This window comes from Grus americana, chromosome 12, assembly GCF_028858705.1.
Source record: "Grus americana isolate bGruAme1 chromosome 12, bGruAme1.mat, whole genome shotgun sequence".
NCBI classification, from domain to species: Eukaryota; Metazoa; Chordata; class Aves; order Gruiformes; family Gruidae; genus Grus; species Grus americana.
The window spans coordinates 20,439,703-20,463,056 of record NC_072863.1 but is presented as its reverse complement, the minus strand read 5'-3'; the positions used below and the strand labels follow the sequence as shown (position 1 = coordinate 20,463,056).

General features: G+C 41.7%; 1 protein-coding gene across 2 annotated transcripts in view; it reads left to right on the top strand.

The window, feature by feature from the left end:
• Positions 1 to 23,354, top strand: part of DCX (doublecortin) — an 82,996-nt gene that overhangs the window by 4,665 nt on the left and 54,977 nt on the right. For both annotated transcript variants that reach the window (XM_054839692.1, XM_054839691.1), the window contains exon 3: positions 7,891 to 8,231. In XM_054839692.1, coding sequence (XP_054695667.1) covers positions 7,891 to 8,231 — 341 coding nt within the window. The remainder of the gene's footprint in view (positions 1 to 7,890; positions 8,232 to 23,354) is intronic.

Here is a 23,354-nt window from a genome sequence, read left to right as displayed (position 1 = left end):
TTCTGGTTGGAGACTGAGGGTAACTAACCCAGTTCTCATTGCTATAATGTGACTAATTTATTATTGTAATTTCCAGTAAACAAGTAGAACTGAGGAAAAGATGTCATCAGAGAGGCTCATCTCAGTAGTTTGATTGCAAAAGCTGGTGAATTACTGATAATATTTCACATCATGTTCTAAATACTTGATTACTTCTGCATGAGTTAAAAATGTGCTTATATAGTGTAGTTTGAATTTACTCGTGGAGAGTAGAGGATGATATTGCACGATACCAAGGTCCTTGAGGCAGACATTTCAGGTAAACAAAAACCACTTGGTGTGCTGCTAATTAAATGGGACTTGGAAATAATCCTTTTGGTCTCCAGACTCAGACTTGGTAGTCTTGTCTTCCCAGCATTTAGGGTCATTCTCATAAGGTTCTGGATGGATGTTTTACTTCCCAATCTGTCCAAGATGGAACAAGTGAAGTCTCTCTTAATCTTTGATCACATCCCTCCTAGCTGCCAGTTGGGTTGTGCCTCTTGGTCCTTTCCTGTGCTGAACCTTAACGCCTCACATTTTGGAAGCCCACCAGGACTCTGTCACATCGGTGCTTTTTTGCTGCCTGCTGAGTTCTTCCTCACCTCTCACTGGCTTCTTTTTCCATACTGCCTCCTGTACCAGAGAGCTGTCTATGTCCATGTCTCCAATGACCTTCTCAAAATCTACATGTCTGATCACTATTTTCCTCCCTCCTTTCACTCATAATGGCCATCTTCCATCACTGTAATTGTCTTAATCTTGACTCCCTATTTTCAGCATTCAGTTTTAATGTATTTGTAAATAATGCACATGTTGCCATTGATCAGGACTGTATTCCTCATTAATATATATATTGGTTTAATGCAGTACAGCATCTTATTACTGCACCGTTACAGCTGATCCTGACTACAGGTAAATTGCTGACAGCATCTCCCACTTGCATACTCTCTTGGCTGAGTCAGGAGTCAATGTTGGACCCAAGTGCTACTACTTATCATGGTTGTTTTAGTCAATAAGTGAATCTTTTGAAAAGAGCACCAGGTGATCTTTATTCCTTTTCATATTATAATTGGTTCTAGTGACCAAGGCTTTAGGAAGTCAATATTATGAAGCTGCCTTTATAGATTATTGGTGAGCCACTGTCGTAACAGTTAATTCTGTGCCTTGTGCTGTGAGAACTTGAATATGAGAAATGCTAAAAAAATCATGTGCCATCTTTTACAGCCTTGCTCAAGCTGGTAGTAGATCAGCTTACATTGTTATCCAAGTTTCTAATAAAATCTAGTTGCCTTTGACATCTGGACAGGGTGGCTTGTTCCTTGGTTCATTTCGAGCCTCTATGCTCTTGTAGACCTATTGGGATGAGATGGCAAATTCTCCCTGCCTCAGCTCTGACTGCTCTTTTTCTTTGAACGGAGGGCTGGACAAAGGTGGAAGCTGATGCTATGCATTGACTTCAGATGGCTTAAGAAATGCTGTTCTTGGCCATGTATTCCAAACTCAGGTTGCAACTTACTGTCTCCATTGTCCCACAAATGAGCTCTTTGTGGGACAAAAGATTTTTTTTAGTCCGCTCCCTAGTTTTGCTGCTTTCCTATGTGGCCCCACTAGCAGTTTCTTGACATAATGGAAGGGACACTGAGGTGCACCTTGAGGGTGAGGGAAAAGCACAATGCAGACTCCTGGCTGCTGAAGCCATGGCAGCTCCGAGTTAACCTTAGTGCTAGTGGAGACTGTGGTTTGTTTCCTCTGGAGGCGGGGAACTGACACTTCCCCAGAAGCCAAATTCCTCACTTGGAAAGCTTAGACATTTGTCACAATGTATTTAGAGGTGCCGACCTAATGGGGACATCCCACGGTGCAAGGCGTTATTTAAATGTGTATGTAAGAAGAGAGAGCTCCTGCCCAGGGAGATTATGGTCTGAACACATCAAGGTGGAAGAAGGTGTTATTACCGATGAGGAGCTGAGGTGCAGAAAAGCAGTCTGACTTGTTTGTCCAAAGTCTGTAGACGAGACAAATGTGAAAGTCAGGGCTCTGAGATTTCTTGTTCAAGGGCTTTCATTCCTGAGTCTTTTTCAGCATCTGGCCAGTGGTTTGGAGGTACTTGCATCTTTCAAGTTTTTTATTACAAGCAGGCTTTGGACCTGCTTCTAGTCAGTGGCTAATTTCATGTGAATTAAGTGACCTTTGCTCTGTATGGTCAGGGTCAGAAATACATGTGGAAATAAACCCATCAAATACAAATATAGCATGGATTAGACATGGTCAGTAAAGGCAGAAATACCGACCTAGATTAAAACCAAAACTTGAGACACTCAACATTTAGTCGAAGCTGTAGAGCTTCTCCCTTTTGAGCTCCTGGTAAGCTCAGGCTGTTCAGCAGGGCACAGACCTCCTTGTCAGAGGGCCCATCTGAGGGTGGATTTATGCCCTTGTCCTGTGTTGGGCTACTTGTCTGAAATTTGTTCTTGCCTCAGATTAAACACTAGAAAAAGCTGAATAGGATTTTGTTTTGCTCGGTGAGGTTTCACTGCAAATGTTCTTGGGCTGTGTGAGATGTTCCAGAAAGCGTTTCCAAGCTCTTGTATCCTGTCATACCCTGGGGTATCTTCTTCCAAAATCTAGTCCAGGAGTGTTTAAAGTAATTGTAGAAGGGGCTCCACCCTGGAGCTGTACAGAGCCTGGTGTGTGCTGGGACCAAGGGGTTTATAGGCAATATATTGAAATCTCCACCCAGTGTGTGCATGTTCCAGTTTGCCTGGAAAACTGAAATTCATGTAGTCCAATACTGAAGTCCTGGAACCTGTGGCACTGTTTTCTATGGCTGTTGTCCTGACAGCTTGGCTAATTACATCCTGTATAACAAAACTTAACCTTGTGGTTCTGTTTTATTTGCTTGCTCATCCTGGCTCTCACACTAGGACTGGTGTAGTCCCATAAATTCTTTATGGGCTTTGCATGGTTTTGAAGGTGATTTGATAATCATGCATTTCTTTCCCTTTTTCAACAGAACAAGAGGTACTTCTCTCTCATGGGGGATCTCCCTGTGGAAGAGCCAAAGGAAGGAAGCTTGTCCAGAGTTCATTTTGCCATAGTGGAGTAGGTCTTGAGGCAGAAGATCCTTTTTAATGCATAAAGCAGCAGGAAGTTCATGCATTTGAAACTAAAAGCCTACTTTAACACCATATGTAATGAACTCTGTAAGGTGTTAAGTCCACTTAATTCCTATTGAAGTCATAGTAAATCCCATGAAACATGAAAGCTGGACACAGTCGCACAATCTCAACTTTGTAAGAGCAGAGCTAACAACCAAAATAATTGACTGCACCCCACAGAGACTGTTTTTGGAATAACTGTTAGCAGTTATACTTTCAAAATGGCTTCAATCCAGATTTCCCAATTTTTCTCACAAGACTTCTACCCACAGTTCATTATACTTGAAAACTTGCTGGTGCATGCTGAGAAAGGATAACTTTTTCTGAAAGCGCAGCCTGTCATTTTTAGTATTGTCACAAGGAGCTGCCGTAAGAGGGTTGAAGGATTAGCGCTCATCTTGAGCTTAGAGTTTCTCTAAAGAATCTTCTCTAAGGCAAACCTTATCTTTGCTGAGATCATCCTTTCTTTAGGAGCTGAATAATCGTCTTGTGCTACCAGTTTGATAGAAGCACAGTAATGTGTAATGCACTTGCAGCCACGGTAATTCAGTGTGATACAAGCCATGGCTTCAAATGGCAAATATGCTGATTGTGACTTAAGCTCAAAGGTCTACAGTCAGTCCATCTATTGCTAAGGGAAGGAATAAATAAATGCCTTGGCTGGTTTGGTGGCACGATAGAAATTGTGACATCTCTGGAGCATGCTGGCATGATGAAAAGTGTGCATCATCCTGCAGGGCTTTGTCTTCACAGTGCAGAAAGGGTGTCTTGCACTGACCTTGCTGTCCTTGGCACCATTGGTGTCATGCCCATCGTATGGTGTTCAGCAGCAGACTGGATCTTGACAGGATGATGCTTTTCACCCTTGGAAAAGCTTCCCACCCCCAATGCATGAGTGTGTCTCTCTGGGGGTTTGTTTGGAAGTAATGACGTGGCTGTTCATCCTACCTTCTCATGGCTTACAGTCAGATTACTGCACATGTATGCAGCTGCTTGCTGTCTAAAGATGTGTTCCTGAAAATATTTGTGCACAGATTTTTATGCTTAGGGCTGGGGAGCAATATACTTCTTGGAGTTGTTTCTTTTGCTTTTGTTAAAATCTCATGTCCACTTCCTTCCCTTTCCTTCTGTTATGCTGTGCAAATCTTCTGTAACCATGCCGTGTCTATCAGATTTCTTTGACTGGCACAGTTGTACACCTTGACGTCTCATGATAGGCTTAGCATAGGTAGATGTAGCAGAGAAACCAAGAAATCACTCCTTTTTTCTATGGTAGCACTATTCCCCATAAGACTTCTCTCTTTTGTGATCTTCTGGCCACAATACGCATGCTCAAAGCTGGAAAGTTCACAGGTCTTCAGGCCATGCTTGCCCAATCCTGCTACCATCTCATGGTAAGGTTTGGGTAAAACCCAGCTGTGGGAAGTGAAATAGGACGTGCTCCTGGCTGGCAAACAGTAAAAGGGATGTGCCTCACTAAGGAACTTTAATGGTAATTTTGCTATTATTTGAGGACCGTAAACTGAGTTTGGGAAGACATCAGTTGAAATGTTTTTTAAATTAAGTTGAAGCTTCAGGTTACATCTTTAGGTCAGGGAAGAGGGAAAGAAAAGGTCCTCTTCCCTGGAGCTATACTTCTGTAACTGCAGAAAAGATGCTGGGAAGTGCTGCTATTCTGAACTGCTATTCTGAAGTGTCACTCCAAGCAAATTTATGTTCAGTTTTAGAACTCAAGAAAATATTTACTAGGGTTTGGGTTAAATGAAACAAAGTTAAAAAGGGCAGATTACACTTTCCACTTGTGACTGTGAGCATAATTTGAAAGACTAGTGTATATACATGTACAACTACCTAACACCACATTTGTGGAAACAAAGCCTGGAAAAGTATTGCCTTCATGCCATTTTTGCCTTCAGTGTATGCTATTGTAAATACACTAGACAGCTACAGTGTGCAGTGAGGAATTTCAAATGATTCAGCTGGAACTAAGAGTAGTAGGTAGACTACCAAACAGACCAATAATCTCTTCTGCTTACTTTAAAACATAGAATTTACTACCAAACAGACCAATATCTCTTCTGTTTACTTTAAAACATGGAACTTATTAATGGAAAATATGCTCCAACACCTCATGTATTTATAGAAGGCAGTGTAAATATACTTTCTTTCATTGTGGCATCTTCCATCCCAAAGTATTATGTAAACAGATGAAAGTCAAGCACTGCAACACTGCAGAGGCAGATATTGCTACTTCTGTTTTTAAGGTAGGGAAGCAGAGGTACAGTTGAGGTCAGGAGCTTACACAGGGAGACCTGGGGCAGGGGTGAGAATAGTATTCAAATCACTTATTCCATATTGCATTTAAACATAGAAATCCCTTTTCTCAAAGGATAATGCTACAGTTCTGTCGAGCACACTTATAAAGGCTCTGCTGCCGAGGGATTATGGGCTTGGGAGGGCTCAGGGTCTTAGGAGGGCTGATTCCCTGTGAGCATATCGAATGCCCCTTGCTGCACTTCACTCTCAGTTGTGAAACCGGAGAGAAGCGTGGGCCTCCTCAGCACCAGGTGTTGCTTGGCTGAAGCAGATGAATAAACCACAATTTATCACTTATTAATCGGAATCAATGCTTCTGGAAAAGAATCGGTATCTCCAGTGGGAATTTTTTTATAATGTATAAGTACCCTGTGGGGTATCTTTATGCTTCTAGTGAGTCAGATTCAAGAAACATAAGGAATTAAGGAGCTTCAGGTATGGGTACTACATGTTTGGTTTATTGAAGGGTTTTGTTGAGAGCATATGTGCCTCAAATATAGATTTGTATTGCTTGTTCAAGCCAACAGAACCTCCTGCTGGGATTGTTGTGTTAGTTTGGGGTATGCTGGTTGATAAAATGCCCAACTGACAGTGTTCATCATGAACCTTGTTAGCTCTCTTCTGCCTTCTGTATTTCTGTTCCATCTTCAGAAGGGAAAACAGAATATATCATTCCTGTTGATGAATGATTTTGGTCATTTTATGCAGCTGGGGAGATGGAGAAAAGCTGCAGTTGGAGATGTAAGCACCATGAGTACACATCACTTTTTGGCAAACTGGGTACAAAGTCAGGGTTAAAAGTTAGCATCTTGCATCTTTTCTGTGGCTGCTTGTGACAACAAACACTTGGCAGTAATAAGGACATAAATACTACACAGACCATTGTTTTAAGCCTACTAAAGCCTTCTGTTTATTATGTACCTGTTAGTGGTTTCACTGTGTGTTCTTTGAAGGGATCATCTCAGTGCCTCCATCAAAAATGCAATTTAGTCAGCAGAAGGATGACTGTATGAACACTGTACTAGATACATTACATATCTGGACCATAAAATTCTGTGGAAATTAGCAGGCTGTTTGGAAAACCATATTTACACCTTTGTCAACTGGGTGTCAAATTCTGTCCTAGGGATGGAAAGCCAGACTCAGATGTTGGGTAGGTTTTTCAAAGATGTCCAGGCCCTGGAGTTTGCTGTAGGGAACAAATAAGGAAATGCAGCCAATTTCTTTATATGAAGAAGGATTTTTTTCTTATTCAAAATAGTTAAATTTCTATTTTGACTTCAAACCTATTATAATATTTGAAGAACTACCTTCTGTAAGGTCAGCCCAACAAAACACCAAAAGAAACTCCATAAGATCCTACAGGTACCCATGTTATGCCTTCAGTTCCTATTAAAATTTTATCTAATGGTAAGACAAAAGCTTCTTCCTCCAGCAATGACTGACTTTTTTTCAGTGCATCCTCAAGTGCTCAGCAGCCTGAGTCATTTCAGACTAGACAGCTACATTCCCTTAGGGATACTGTTTTACAGTCTCATTCTAGTAATAACTCTTCCAGCATCCATCAGATTTGCAGGACAAAAGAAGATCCTACAAATCCTTTAAGGTGCTCTTAAAACCTTAGAGAGATAGGATCCTGTAAATTACAGACAAAGCTTGAAACTAATTTTGGATGGGATAGGGTAGGGCTTTTTTTTTATGAATTACTAACAAGACTGTGTAACCCTTCTCTGCCATGTCTAAATTTGGATTTCATATATTTTTGGTTGGTACCAGCCATATAAAAGCAAGCAGTGGTATTTGGTGTAGTGTTTTATCTCAGCTGCCATTAGATCTGTCCTCTGATAAACCACTGACACTATAATGAAGCATACTTGTTATGCCTGCTAGATTTATCAAAGCTGCTTTTGGTAGAGAGTATTTTCATTATTTTACAGGCATGACACAAGGTACTTTGTGGATGACTTGATATCTTCTTGGCAGGGGATAACAGACTAAAGTAGTAGTTAGGTCTGTAAAGATGGAAAGGAAGCTAGCAAATTTCAAAATAATTTAGGTGAATAAATGATTTTGGGGCTTAGGAGCTTTTAGACAGCTTAATTGCATCTTCAGGTACCTAAATACCTTTATAACTCTCAACCTTTTTTAACCCCTGGTTCATGTGACTGAGTGGTAGTATATATTTGCTGATGCAAGCTATACTTGCTTACTTTGGGGAAGTAGTAGTCGTATTTTAAACAAGTATAAATATAAAATTAATAACAGTCATGGAAGTGCTAATGAAAACAATGATGTATGATGTACGTGATTAATGGGGGAAATGTATAGTGTCTGTTTTTCAGCAGTCTTATGGTAATAACTCTAGAATTAGACTGAAGTTCATTTCTTTCAAAAGGGGAGAGTTACGTCTGCTCATCTGACAACTTCTTCAAGAAGGTGGAATACACCAAGAACGTCAATCCCAACTGGTCTGTCAATGTGAAGACATCTGCTAACCAGAAAGCACCTCAGTCTCTGGCCAGCAGCAACAGTGCCCAGGCAAAGGAGAACAAAGATTTTGTGCGTCCCAAGCTGGTAACCATCATCCGCAGTGGGGTGAAGCCCCGGAAGGCAGTCCGTGTGCTCTTGAACAAGAAGACCGCCCATTCGTTTGAGCAAGTTCTCACCGATATCACTGAAGCTATAAAACTGGAGACAGGTGTGGTCAAAAAGCTGTATACCTTGGATGGGAAACAGGTAGGAGATTTTACAGATGTTATATCTTTTTCTTTCTCTTATCTTGAGGCTTTGCTGACTCAGAATGATTTTTGAAGCCTAAAATTAACCTGAGATGATCGCTACCATCTGTTCTCTTAGAAGTCAGACTTCTCATGCCAGTGGTTAAGTTACTAAATTTTCACTGATATTAATATCAAGTAAAGAATGTAGCCAACCGTCTGAGTGAAACAGATGCTCTGTCCTGCACGCCAGCATGCAGTGCATGTCTTCCGGACTAGCTAAATAAATAACACAGGGAGTTCGGCTGACAGCCACCAGTTGATTTGGCTCTGAAGTAATTGCAAGAACTCTCAAGCTTTGGATTCACTAAGTGAAAATATGTTGCTTGACCTTCCTTGCTTGCTAAGATAAAATAATTGATCCAAGCATGCTCTTCTGTCTAGTTCAGTAATTAGCAGGAAAAGCATGGAACTGTGTTGCATTTTCTTGACTCAATGCACAAAGAGATAACATGCAGAACAGGATTTGGGTTAAAAATATTTGGTGGGTCATCATAACGTGCTTCATGCCTACATTTTCTTGGAACTGAAGGAAACATGTGTCTCTTGTTAGCAGCTACACAGCAATAAGTCATTTCATATTGCTGTATCTAAGAAAACCCTTAAAGGAATGTGGAGGATAACTTTGGAGACTGGGAAAAGCTAGATTCTGAGCTTGATTTAACAGTTCTGTGTCTTCTGTAACTGAGGGATGATCTTATTTTTGTCACTATTTTTCTTGCTCCAGATTCTGGAGCGAGGCAGCACAGCTCCCGAGTGGGGGTTGGACGCTGGCTATTCTAGGGATTGATGCCATTGCTTTAAACTAACTCTTTCCTATCTCTGGAGAAAATTATTCAAGTACTGGATCTTGAAATACCATGCCAACCCTACGCAATGTGTCCAACTAACATGCAGATTTTCCTTTTGAAAATGTTCATCCTTCCAACCCCAAATACAGGCTCATAAAATGAGGATCTTAATTTGGACCTGTAAAATGCCTCAGTTCTTCTTGAACAGCCAGCATTCTGGAGGTGAGATGTTGCTTTGTGGATGGTGTGCAGAAATAGGGATGCCCCATGAGCTTCCATCAAACTGTTCTCTTCTCCACCTTTAAGCTCGTTTCAGGAGTAAGTGGTGTTTCTCCCTCCACCTCTGACTGGAGAGCAAGACTAAAACAGCCCATAAACTGAATTGAGCTTGTGGCCTGGTGACTGCATGAACCTCTGAAATTGTGTTAATTCCTAAGTGGGGATTTGGGAAACGCTGCTTGCTCTCAAGTTACGGATTGCCTTAAGGAGTGCTGCTGTGGGGTAGACTGCAATCTGTTGTTGGAGTGGCTGCCTTGCATGGGGCTACAGCTGAGCAAGGGGCACAAAGATCTATGTAATTTAGCAATTCCTACTGCAAACTGTTGTCCATAGCAGACACCATACCATACAAGACTCTTCTCGAATGAAAAAATAAAAGGCAAACTCATTTTCCTTGTGTCAGGCTCTCGTAGCTGTTCAGTGACTGATGCCTTAATTCAGCACTGTTTTGACTGGGGCAACTTGACAACTTCGGGTTTTGTTGCAGAAATGTGATTTCAGTAGTCTGAGTAAAGATACCACATTGAACTTGTTTTGCTGCCTTTATGATTCACCATTTTATGAAACGTAATATTTCATTGTGTGTTAGAGACACCACTGGGAGTTTCACTGTATTCCAATGTACATGCAGCAATGCAGTTACTGAAAAGAATAAGATTTTGTGATTTGACAGTAACGGAATGTTTGATATTTGTTTGCGGCATCAATTACTGTTGAAGCTTCCTGAAGAGCGAACCTGGTTCACCAAAGCTTTGCTCTTATTGGAAGGTTTCCTTCACTGAGTGTTTGTTTTTTTTAAATCTAAGTTTATTTGAAATTTTCCACCTATATGTGTTCTTAGTGTTGAAGCTAGAGTTAGAAGCTTCTGCAGTGGGTGCAGTGTTTGCTGTTAGGGTATCCATGATATACTGCTCCATAAAATCTGACCTTCTGACGTGATATTAGAGGGTTTTGCATGTCTGATTGTGACATTATAAAGAGATTCTTGAATGTCTAATTCTGACAAACAGTACTTTATTTTCAGGAGAAAAAATTCATGCAAAAACGCAAGCTGCTCAAGCTGAAATACTGACAAGAATTCTGACAGTCTGTCTCTTTGAGTGTCATCAGAGGCATGTTACTCCCTCTGTTGTGAAATGATAAAATTTACAGAAGGAACGTACAAAGGAAAATCATCCTTCCTCAGTCCATGAGCTGTAACTTAATGAGGGGAGATGATTATTTTATTTATAGTCATTTCCATGGTGCTCATCAGTAGAGTAATCAAGATGCTTTCGAAGCACAGACAGTAGTGGCAATGATAGAGCACTGTGTAAATAATTACATTTCTATGCGCTGCAAACCTGCTGCATTTGGAGTGAGAATGCAGTTAATTGACAGCTGGATGGGGTGCATTTGAATAAATGTAACACTCAAAACAACAGTGGGGTTAGGGTTTTTTAAGGAAATGTTGGGGGTGTTTTTACGTCTTGGGTTGTCCGTAGAAATATTGCCCTTTTGAAACTGCTAAATTAGCATCTCGTGTTTAAGTAGTTTATTTAACTTGGTCTCGCACTTATTTCTAATGCCTTGTGCCTTGTCGGTCTGTACTCAAGCTCTTTCCACTCTTGGAACATAGCATCACCTCTTAATGGTCACCCCAGAATTCAAAAGGGGTTTCAAGTTGTTGACCAAAAATCAGTAGTGACAGAGAATTGCTATAGAGATTTAACATTTGAACTTTCCTAGCTGTGTAGGAAATGGTATAGGTCAAAGAATTCATTGCATCAAACAAATACTACAGTGGATCAAATTCAGCACTTGGTTTCATGACTACAACTGCTGTTGCGTTGAGATGTGTAATACATATAATTAATATATACATATGCAGGATTAAATTTGGTCTGGTCTGGATCATGTTGGAAAACAGTTGTTTTGGTAGATTCTTTCTCTTTTTTTAAACTCTTAGTTATATCCAGTGTCCCAAGTAAGTCTGGATTCCTGAGAGCACTGACTACTTTATAAACACATGATGACACTTTCTGCCTCATGTCATTAATAAACGGAATTAGAAAATAGAACTTGAGACTATGGATGAAGTTGCATTCAAATATTTTGAATGGAATAGTCTGAACTAGACTTTGCCAATGTTGTATAGATTTACTGTCCTATTTGTGCTTGAGCTTCTTTCTCACTGTGGTGTACAATAAGTAGGTGTTTTTTCTGGAAAAGAGGAGGCTCTTTCATCACTGACAGCCCAGTGCCCATCTTCTGCTTTCTGCACCTTGCTTTGCAAGTGGTGTCTGTCTGCGTTCATTCCTGCTTTAAGAAGTGACCTGTAAAAGCTAACATCTGCTGTACATACTGAACTTCTCTTTTCCTGCACTGTCCTGTATTCCAAAGCCTGTGAGTTGTTCAGCAAGTATATGAAGAGATGTAATAATAAAAGTCAGTCCCTTTTTTTTGTGTTTGGCTGAGTGGGTGATATTCTGGAGTGACCAGAAATTCATCAGGCATGTTCTGTTGTACTTCAGCATTAAGATATTTTCTGTGGTACAGAATTCCTTCTGTGTTTTCTCCAGCTGATGTATTCCCATGTCTTAATTAACTAAATACTCCATTCTGTGACCCATCAGTTAGGATTACTAAGTAAGCAGAAGAAGATGCTGTTCAGAGGAGGGGGAGCTTATGTGCTTTGAGTTCCACAAATACAGATATTCTGGTCAACAAGTAGGGAACTGAATATGTTCTTAGCCATAATAACATGCAATGACCTCTTCTGGACTTTGAAATCTTTGAGTGCAGGAAGAAGTCACACATGTGCTATTCATTGGCTTTTACCTAGCCCAGACAAAGTGCTTCTGTTCCACCTGGATGTTTGCTGTCTCATCAGATGAAATTATATACATTTTCATATGTCTGGGCATGTGTGACTGTGCTCCTGAAAGAATTTCTAGTCTTAATAAAATGGCCCCCTCTAGCAGTCTTTGCTTTGATAAGGATGTCATGTGGCAGGTATGAGTGAAGTTCAGCTTTCTGGTTGCAAAGCTGATGCAAATGCCTAGGAGGCCAACCCACCTCTCCTGTCCAGAGAAGAAGTTGCCATTTCATTTTAGATTACTTGCATTGAGGAAGGGCAGCAGCCACGGAGGGAGAAGCAGGATGACTAAGCTCACAACAGGTTAAAGGTTTGGACTGGGACCAAAGCCAGCAAAATAGTTGATAAAGCAGCTCCTAGTACTTCAGTACTAGTAAAAAGCTACCTTAGATGCATCCATACAAGTTGCACTGGAGAAACTAACCAAACTTTGGAGCTGCTGTGCTGATTTTAAGCTGGTATTTAGAAACAAGCTAGTAAAAATGTAATTACTCAAGTGTCATTGCTAGCAGTGGACCAAACTCTGTCAGGATAGTGTAGCTCTATTGATTACTGTGACATAGAACAAGGTTTGTCCCAAAATACACAGATGCCTCCAATGGCTGTAATCTGTAATTGATGTTCAAGAAGGTGAATACCTCCATGATGTATCTAGTAACATCTGCATTGCTGAAAGATCAGAGGGAAAATATTCCCTCTAGAGCCCTGGAGATAGTTAACTTACACCCTGAGGCATGAGGCTCAAGGTTACAAGGCAAGCAAATTGGTTTGTTGTTATTACACACGTCGAGGGGTAGGATGTCAGAAACTCCTCATCCTTCTGGGACTTCATAATTGACTGCCCTTTTGGATACTGAAAAACTGCACTGAAGTAACCCCAGAGCAAAGCAGTTTCATGCACTTGGGTGAAGCTGGGATCTAGCCCCAAAGCAAGTGGGAAGGAAGAGCAGGAGATGGGTGCAAGTGTGTTTTGTATCCTGCCTCCTGCAAAAGGCTCTGCAGCAGCTGGTGCTAACAGGGGAGACACAAGTCCCATCTTCCCTCCCTGCTGCATAAAGCTGTAACAATAAAACTGCATCTGTTTTGCATCTTTTTCTCAGTCCTTTCTTCTCAGTGCTTCTTGTTAACTGCTGAGATTTGGCAGGCCTTGCATAAATCTCCCGTTTTGATACCAAGAGGACAGGTCTGGATGGCAAGCGCTAGCAGAGGAATCGTGCAGGCAGGACGTTTGCCCATAGCCGCCTCCCCTGACAGATCGCTTGGGGTGAGGATTAACTCCCAGCTTCTCTCCCGCTCATTGCTTTTGCGGACTGCTCTGACTTAAGGTGTTTGCATGAGATTATTCCTCTCTAGCAACCATGTGTCGTGCAAGGAAGGGTAGTAATAATGTATGGGCTGAAGAACTTTTGAACCCAAGTCACTTACACCGCCAGACAAGACAGCCTAGTTCTCTATCTTTAGGGAGCTCTTAGGCAAGGCTGAATTTCCAGCCTAGACTGATTCAGGCAATGACTAGACACTAACACAGACAAAACCAATTAGTCTGCAGGTTTTCCTTAAGGATTTTATCATTCGCTAGAATGAATAAGCCAAGCTTCCATGAATGTGTATCTAAGTACTTATGATAAAATATTCAGAAGGCTTTCTGAGAAACTTTATGCTTAAGTTCTGTTTACTTAGGTCTGTGGGTCACAGAATCTGTGTGAAAAGAGGCCTGTCTGGAACACTGTGAATCCTAATTCCTGTACTTATTAAAGCAGAAGCAATCTGATCTCAGCAGCTGAAGTCTTGATCAAATCTGTTCTCCTGTGAGCCTTGAGACTGACCTGGTTACCATCAGTGCAGTCTCCAGTCAGCTGCCTAAGGCACATGTGGAGCAAGGGGAGACAGTGGAGACAACCATCACCTTGCAAACTTTGGCGGATGTTTGGCCATTGCTTTGCCTTGGGTTCTAGAGGAGATGTTGTGCTCCCGCCTGCCATGCAGCAGGGCTTTGGTGCTGTGTATTCATTGGCGTATTGCTGTTTTGCAAATACTACTAAAGCTGGGGGGGAATCTAGTGTCCTCTTAGGGCAGTGAGGCTCCAAGGCCAGAAGCAGGCTCTGAAGTTGCACTGCTGCTTGCTGAAAATTGTTGATCTTCTAGAAACACAAGCCTTGCTAGTAGACATGTACTACCAAGATCCACATGAACACCTGCTACTCATGTCACAGATGGCAGGCTGTCAAAATTATTGAAAGATGCAGTCAGAGCTGACCTGGTGACCTAGAAGTACGTGGCCCCTATTACTGAATCCTGGTGCTATTCACGCCCCAAAAGAGACGTATGCTAAAAATTCAGTCCTCACTAGCATCTTTACTTCGGCAGTTCTTTCTGTCATAGAGAGTGACATGTTCCCTTTTCACTCTGAATCCCAGGAGAGAAGAGGATTATTCACTGTAGTGCCAGAGGGTTTATCTAGGAATAAATGGGCTGAAAATGAGCAAGGGAAATTAGGCTGAATATCAGAAGCTGAGACAGGCCAAGAAAACCTTGTAGGTTTTTCCATTCCTAGTTTGTACTGCCACATGAAACTAAGTTTTTTGTTTCCTTTTTGGTGCTCAAGTAGAAATCCCACTGGTGTGAATGGGAGTTCCTCCTGCTCTGAGAGGGAGTAGATTACACTGAATGTTATTCTGAGCAAGCTTCTACCTCAATGCGTGCACTCTAGTAAACATCTTTCTTTTGATCACGAAGAGTAATCAAAGAGGTGTAGTTTCTCTGTTTGTAATGAGGAAATGTCTTGCTTATTCTGGTGCACCAGGGTCCTTCGTCTTAGGCTGTGAGTGGCATCATGTATAGTATGTTTGCTCACATCTCCTACTGCAGCAGTGCACAGGCTGCATGAATATACTCCCCTGAGTTCACCCAGTGTGAGACACCTTGAGAATCTGATCGCGGTTGGTGCAATATTCCACATCTTGTTGCAAGTTCTGCCTCTTTTTGTCTGCCTGAAACCACTTCTTCCTTTCTCAGCTCTTATAGGTCTTTGGTCAAAAAGCTGGTTTCACTCAGTAGCAGGCAAGTTATGTCACAGCTCATGCTTACACTTTTCTTTAGGAAGAGCCTGCACTAGATGTGGGTAAAGGCATACAGCTTAATAACAAAGAAATAATGTGTTGGAGCTACCATCCAGCACAACATTTCCTTCTTTCTTGTCCCTGGAACTGCCCATGGACCCGAACCAGTGATTATTCTTTTTTTGTATGTAGTATGTGCATCTTGATGGAGCTTAAGTGTTAAGGAAACAAATCCATGTTGCAAAGGGCCCAGACTGAGCATGAGAGGTTGTCAAAAGCCTCATCTTGTCCTTTGAACGCGATGCCAGCGCCATTCAAAGGTCTCTGTACGGGACAGCAAGGGAAGGAGTGATAGCTTTGCTCATGTGCAGAGGATCACAGCTTCCATCTGCCCTCAGGTCTGCCAGAGATGACAAAAGATACTGGCACAGAAATATGTAATAAAAGTATTTCTAAAGGAGTTGAGGAGGGAAAAAAGTTGGATCCAATCCATCCAGATTGTCAGAATTGGCTAAGGTAGGCCTGCATATGTGGGGAAGTGCAAAGACAAGCTGTGAAAGCTGAGGGCTATTCCAGCTTGTGTTCAGGGCTTCTCAGGCTGCAGCAAATGGATTAGCATACAGAGCTGGAATTGCAGGGCTGCTCCTGGAGATTTGCTTAGCTCTGAATTCCAACTGAATAGGGAAAAATAAGCAAGGCTAATAACCAGAGCATTCACTGCTCCAAGCCATAAGCTACACCCTCTCCCCTGTGAACATACAGCCGGTCCTTTCTGAATTAATAGACACAGTTCTAGTTTTCTGGTTAACAGCTAGCGGGGTGTGTATGAGTATACACATGTGTATCTATCTGTATAAATGCATTTTACTAAGTGTTACCGACCACAAGTCTGCAGCTCAACTTGCTATGTAAGCAATCTGAACTCTTCTTTTAGTTAAAGGATCCCAGGGACTATTGTGCTCAGGGATATCCTCAAGTTTTGTTACTGGGTTTTTTTCTTCCCTTACTCTAATAAACCAAAAGCATTTTACTGGAGTCTTTAACTGCACTTTGAAAATATTTGCTTACTTTAAAATTGTTCTTTGAGATAAATGCAAATCTCATTGTCACTAGAAGTTTTTTAAATTATCCACATAATCTAAAATAAATAGGAAATTTGTACATATTGGCTCATGATGCTTTTCTCTCAGAGAGATTTTTCAGATCAAGGATTTTTCAACTAGAGTGGGTATAAGAGAGTACGTGCTTTTTACTAAGACTTTTTTACTTTTTTTCCCCAAATGGGGGACCTAGTTATGAAAAAAATGGACAAAAACAGGCATGGGGAAAATGAGATAACATGCACCATTCATTAGAAGGATTTTTCTGGGGGATTTTGCTTCAGTCAGAATTGGTGTGAGAGGTCAGTCCTTCCAGTCCTCCAGGTCTGAGCTCTGTTATCTGCAGGACAATGAACACAACGAGCTTTATTGGCTCCACAGGAATAATTAGGCAGTCAGTGAGCCTGCAGGGCAGCAGGGGAGAGCAGGACTCTGGGCTCCTTCCTTGTGTTCCCCGGCCCTCACCATCTGCTCTGTGCTGCTTATCTGGTGCTCGGCCCCCTGCGGCTGCCAGGGCCCACAGCTCTGGTCCTGCTAACGCCTCGCGGTGGGCATCGCTCCCTGGGTGTGATGGACCAATTCAAGCCACCGCATGAAACACCTAGCACCTCTGCTACTGGGAGAACAGCTTCTGGCTACAGATGTCTGTCTTTTATTTGGGTTCTCTGAACAGGAAAGAATAATTGGTTTAGGAAAACGTCTTGTGGTGCCTGCGTGCTTCTGTGAAAGAAGCATTTCTTCAAGCTATAGCTGTACCCCTGTGCTCTTGACATAATCTCTTGGGCCCTTCCTCACTCCCTCAAGCCCATAATATTGCTGAAAGAGGAACAGAGACACTGGAATGGTGACTAACAGGTGTACCTGTTCTCTGTATGTCTGCGGGTGAAAGTACACTAGGAAACTCAGCTTCTGTATTAGATAAATCAACTGAAACGAAAGTTGAAATTGTGAAATACTCAACCTGGAATAACAAAGTATGAATAAACATAACTTCTGCAAGAAAAACTTTCACTTGATGACCTATTAGTATAGAATAATAGAACAAATAAAATTGTGGATAGGGGAGTGTCCTGGTTTCATCTGGGATAGAGTTAATTTTCTTCCTAGCACCTGGTATAGTGCTGTGCTTTGGATTTAGGATGAGAATAACATCGATAACACACTGATATTTTAGTTGTTGCAAAGCAGCACATACTGGTAGAAATTACTCTTATACTTACCTTTAAATTAAAAATAACTGTTCTGCCAAGAGGATTGGTCTTGATGAGGCAGGCTAGTAAAGAAGGTCTTAGCACAGAATCAAAACAGGCTAAAGCATGAAGTATGCATTCAAAATTCAAACAGAAAGGAACAGCTTTTAAAAACATTGCTGTATTCCATTTACCCTTCTACTTCACCTCTCCATATTTACAAATGTGTTTCAGAATATGGAAGTAAATATGAAGTTTCTTCAGTGACTGTGCTGCACTGCAGCCCTCTGCAACTCTCCCATCTTCTCTGGCAGCAGCTAGAAGGGGAAGCTCATGCAGGTGCTTGCTAACTCTTTTGTTAATGCAGTATGTTGTAACTGACGCTCTGGTGAAACACAAAGTAGGTTACAAATGGTCAGAGTACGTATGCTATGGAGTTTTTAGTGTTAAATCACCCAGGCTTGCATGGTTCTCCATGGCTGATAAGTCTTTGGTTCTGTACCTCCAAGTATGAAACTGGGAGTTTGCCTGTGGCTGGTGTATCAGCATGACCTGGCAACCAGGAAGCTAACTTCCTTTGGAAGTCCAAGTTATGCAAAGATGTTGAAAGAAGCTATAGCTGTAGCTTTACAGATGGGGAATACCCTAACTTTCTATAGGCAGGTGACACATGTCACCACACCGCACGGTGGAACATTTTAAGTGGGTTTGTCAAAACTGCATGGAGTCATCCTACTTTTTAGGGGCACAAAATATAATGCTTGTAAAAGTCTTGCTCTTAATGTGTGCGTACTTCGCCATTCTTCAGCCGGATGGGTTGTATAGCCATTAACTCAGGATTTGTAACTTCTGTCAACCACTTTGATATGTCTAACTTTTGCATTGTCTTTATGTCTACAAAATAGTGTCATTGGAGTGGAGAGAAAAATTAAGCCCTTCACCCTTTTTCCATACCACTTCGTATTTACAAGAGCCTGCAAAGTATTTTAATAGCGGAAACAAGCAAAAATGCAGTGCAGCCATTTCAACTTTGTCAAGAATTTTAAACCTAGGAGATAAATTATTTGGGGACAAATGCTGCAAAGCATTTGCAGAGAAGCCCAAATCTGTTTGAAACCTTAAACCAGAGCAGCCTTCCATCACAGAGCTCAGCTCTCCAGAAAGGCAGTAAGAGGGCTAAACTTCTCTTTCTCAAATGTGCACGTATCAGGAACCTTATCAACTGCTGGCAGGCTGCAGGATTACATGTAAATTAAGTGTATCACAGAGTCGAGTTAGATAACCAATGTTAGGAGCTAAGAATGTTATTCTTGCCTACTTGAAAGTCCTTCATAATGGATTAGAAACAAGAATTTACATCTCTTAATACCAGCTGAAAATTAAGGCATCTTTTTGCTTCTAGTGAATTTTAATATTTTGAGAGTAAATGGTACCGGGGATTTCCTTCATTTTAGACAACCCTAGTCACAGACGGCTGCAAAATGATGTGTACATTTCACAAACAAAATGGAAGCCATAAGGCTGGCTGAATTTTCTGTAAGAGTCTCGACAGAGTTGTTGGCAAATGATATTTTTAGCACTGTAAAGCAACAGAGATCTTTACAATCTTGGCATTTCTTGCTGTTTTAAAATGGAGAACAGCTTTTGAAATGTCTGCTTTTCCATGAATTTTTATCCATATCATGAGCTTCTTCATAAAGTTTTTGCACTGCTCTTGGCAGCAGGTAGTGATTTTTAGTGCTGAACAGTGCAGAACTCCATTTTACACTGTTTCTGCAGAATGCTTTTTCTTCCAGAAAGTAGATGCTGGAAAAAATGCTATCTGATCCTGACATTCATTGTTTGGGTTGTTTCCAGCTGCATGTGTGAAGAGTTCAATTTAGTGTAAAATGGACAGTAAACAAGGAAAAATAAAGTTGGGCTGAAAGTGGATACACTGAGCACTAATTTACAGATCTCATAATGTTTAATACTGATGAAAACCAACTCGTTTTTTTCATCTAAGCATAGCTTACCAAAAGCTTTCTTTTTTCTTCAGAAGAAGGTAGTTGCTGCGGGAAATATCTTGCATCACAGATGAGGGGCACGTGCTTCAGATGTGCCAGCAGTAAGAGTTGGTCTTGGGGCTCCTGATGTCAGTCTTAGATTGAGCTGCAGTGTGTGACCTGGCTTGAGGCAATTAATTTGATGTTTTCAGACAGGTACACCTTGACACATTTAAACTCACAGGGAGGCAAAATGAGTTTATCAATTTGTCTTTAATGTTTGAAAAGTTTTCATGCGTCTTGGTCTTAGCTGTTTTTTGGTAAAAAAGAGAATGACTCACTTGTAAGGCTTATTTGTACTGCCGAGAGCTGTAGGGATGATATAGGTCAGGGATGATATCAGTCAGGGTTTCTTAACCCCTTTTTTTTTTTTTAACCCATTTCTAACTGTTTTCTAACAGCTAACCTTGCTATACTAATCAGTAGAATGGTCATTTATCTCTCCATTGTTCACCTCCCATTTTATTCATCCCTGGCTTGTGTGCATGGGGATTTGCCTGCTTGCTTTGCTTTCCTTGCCATATTGTTTCAATTATCAGACAATCTTTTTTCACCTCCACTTGACTTATACGTGGGTTTGACTTACAACTGGGACAATAGAGTCATTCTCGCAGCTGTATTGTGGGCCACCTTCTGCTGCTTTTTGGACCACCAGCTAAGGTTGATGAAGAATACTAAATCTCAATAGCATCATAACAGACTCAACCCTCTTCTTTTCATTGCATCCAGATATCGTGTACAGGATACCTGGGTTTAGTACTCCAAAAGTCTGGCTTTTAAAATGAAATAAATGTCCAGGTTCTGCCCCCTCAGCGGGTGAGATCCATTGAGAGTGATCTCCTTTTGTATCTGGTGCCATATTTAGGCAGGAGACAAAGCGGAGATTGATTCAGTCCCAACCTTTATCCCCTTCACATGTGCTTCCTTTCCATAAGTCATGCTTTCACTTCTTTTTTGTATTCTGGCAGCTGCAAAGGCTGGTTGCTTGGTGACGCTCTCAGCAGCACAAAGAGCTCTCAGCTGGGAGGCCAGGTCTGTCGGCCACAAACAGCTGGGATAATTTTATTTGTCTTTTCTCTTGTTCCCCTTAATTGTAGAGAGCTGAATCAAAGTCAATATAATAGAAAAGTGAGCACCACCAGATACTATTTATGGCTTCTTTAACATCCACCTTTTTCTCCCTGAGTCAGGGAAAAGACAGTGTGCGCCAGAAGTGGCCTGTTATTTCGGAAATGCAGGAAAAAAAGTAAAAGGTGTGATTTCCACTTCTGGTTCAGGCAGGCTCTTACCAGGTCCTATATAGAAGCAACATGTGAGACTGGGTTTTGGATTTATGAATCATTGTTCCTTAATCCAATGTGTCACTGCCTGCCTGTTAATTCTTGGTAATAATCATATGCTGTGCAGGTCACGCCTATGAAATAGCTGTTAATGACTTGACCTCAGAAGGATACACTGCTGCTCAGATTTTGTGCAAGATAAAAACAGTGAATGACTTTCAGAGGTGAAAGCGTTATGATTTAATGATCTGGACACAGGCCTTGGTTTTCTGAACTGGTTTCTCATTTCTGCTCCTATGTAGGCTATGTCATCCTAAATTACTTGGTGTTTCAGCTGATTTCTATTTAGGGTCAGACTGGCTGGACCTTGGAGTAGCAGGACTTCTCAAGCCAGTGCCAGCATCAGTTGGGTCTGATGAAATGCACACTAACGTGAATAAACTGCTATATGAATATACTAAGTTCAAGACCAGAAAGTGCTATTGGTTTCTGCATTTTCTTCCCTGAGGTACCAAGAAATAAAAACACCTTTTGAGAGTTTGGGCCACTCTGTTCCTAGATCTAAAGTCAAGGAAGATTGAGGAAGGTGAACTGAAGTGGAAACGTACCTGCCTAACCCAGCGCTAAATCTAGCGTGCGGAGTTGCTGAGGGAACGGACTAAGTTGGTGTGATCTTCTGACCTGATTGTGAAAATGAGGACTCTGAATTTTAGTGTCTCACATTGATGAGATAATAGCAGGTGTTATAGGAGACACTCTGGGGTTTTGGACCTTTTATTAATGCCCACATGCCCGCACAGGGCTTTTATTACATGAACCTTTTCAGTGATGAGACAGCAGCCCAAGGGATATTTCTTTGTTAAAAAACACGCATGTCTCTCTTGATCTGAAAACATTTTGTCACTCTTAATCTAGGTACTTATGGCATAGTTTTCATCCCTGAGCTGGTGCTTCCCAGATATTTTTGTGTGCGTGGTATTTACATAGATATTGTTGATTCCAAATCTAAGCTTTTCTCATCAATTACTTTCCAGTTTATTACTTTAGATGTAAATGTATCGAGGCAATAATCAGGGCAATCCCGTATCTCATGCTTTAGAGTGCTCACTGAAGGGATCAGGAAGGAATTGGCCTCTCCAAGCAGCATCACACAAAAAGATGTAAGTTCATTTGTGATGGAGGAGCTTCCCTCTCTTCTGAAACATCAGCTATTAGCCCCTCAGAGAGGCTGTGCATCAGCCTGCGCACGCCGACCGATGAACTGAGCCTCTGTGTCAAATCCTTATGTAAATGCAACAGCCTAATCCCCTTGCCCTAATAGGAATTTCACACCTTAATCCTCGCTATGTTCAGGGGCAAAGACATTCCTACTAGGCAGTTTGACAAATGTATCCTATTTTGAGAAAAATCACTGTATATAAGTTTGTGGTAATAGGGAAACCGTAGTTTCCGATTTGTACGGAAGACTGAAGTACGTCACTAATAAGAGTGAGGGGATTATGTTCCTAAATTGTCAGTGGATTTCAGAGGATTTGCCACACCAAATGAGACCATTAGCCTACCAAGTCCTTCGTTTTGCCCCTGGCCGGCTCTTTTTGCTTTAGCTGGAAATGCTCCCTGGGTGATAGTTGAGTCTATAGGAGCGGGAGGAAAAGGATTCCCTCCTGGCCCCTGCAGCGATCCAGGTAATGCCTTGCAGCTTGGCACCGCTCATTGTGTGCTGGGCTTCCACCGCTCGAGTTGGAAGAAGCGTCAGTCAGTGCGTGTGGTGTCATCCTGAATAAACCTGTAATTTACGTTATTATGTAAGCTCAAAGAAGCGTTCAAAAAGCTGAAGTATGGCACACGGGGGGGCCTGGGCAGTGCCTTGTACTCTTCCTATTCTATATAGTTATGTATTAATCTCTCAGTCACGGATACTTATTTCTTACCTAGCTGCAGAGCCTCATCCAAAGCTCACTGAAGTCTGTGGAAGGCTTCCACAGGCCACAACCTCAGTCTGATGTTCCGATGTATTCAGGGTCTTCCACGACAAAGGGGAAGACCAGCGCTGTTCCTGAATCATCACCTCTGCAAAGAAGGATGCACCAGTGTGTTTCACATCACAGCTGAGAAGTAATTGCATTACACACAGTGGCTCCTTTTCTCAGGCTCAGAAGGACCATTTCTGTGTCTCTTGCGCTGCTGGTTGTAAAGATAATTGCGAGTGCAAATCACGCAACTGGATGTGCTGTTATTAAGCGTCATTCCTCCAGTCTGTTTGCTAGAAGTCTCTTCATGCGCGCACAGGCAGGGTGGATCTTAATCAGCTGCGGATTAACCACTAACACAGAACACAATGTGTGCACAGCTTTACAAGCAACAGCGGTTAGCTGGCCATTTGGAAGAAATCTGTGTACATGTGTCCTGTTATTTCCACTGCCAAAGCTTTCCCAAACCAGCCTTTTGTTTTAGTTTATTTCTCACTGCAGAAGCTTGTTA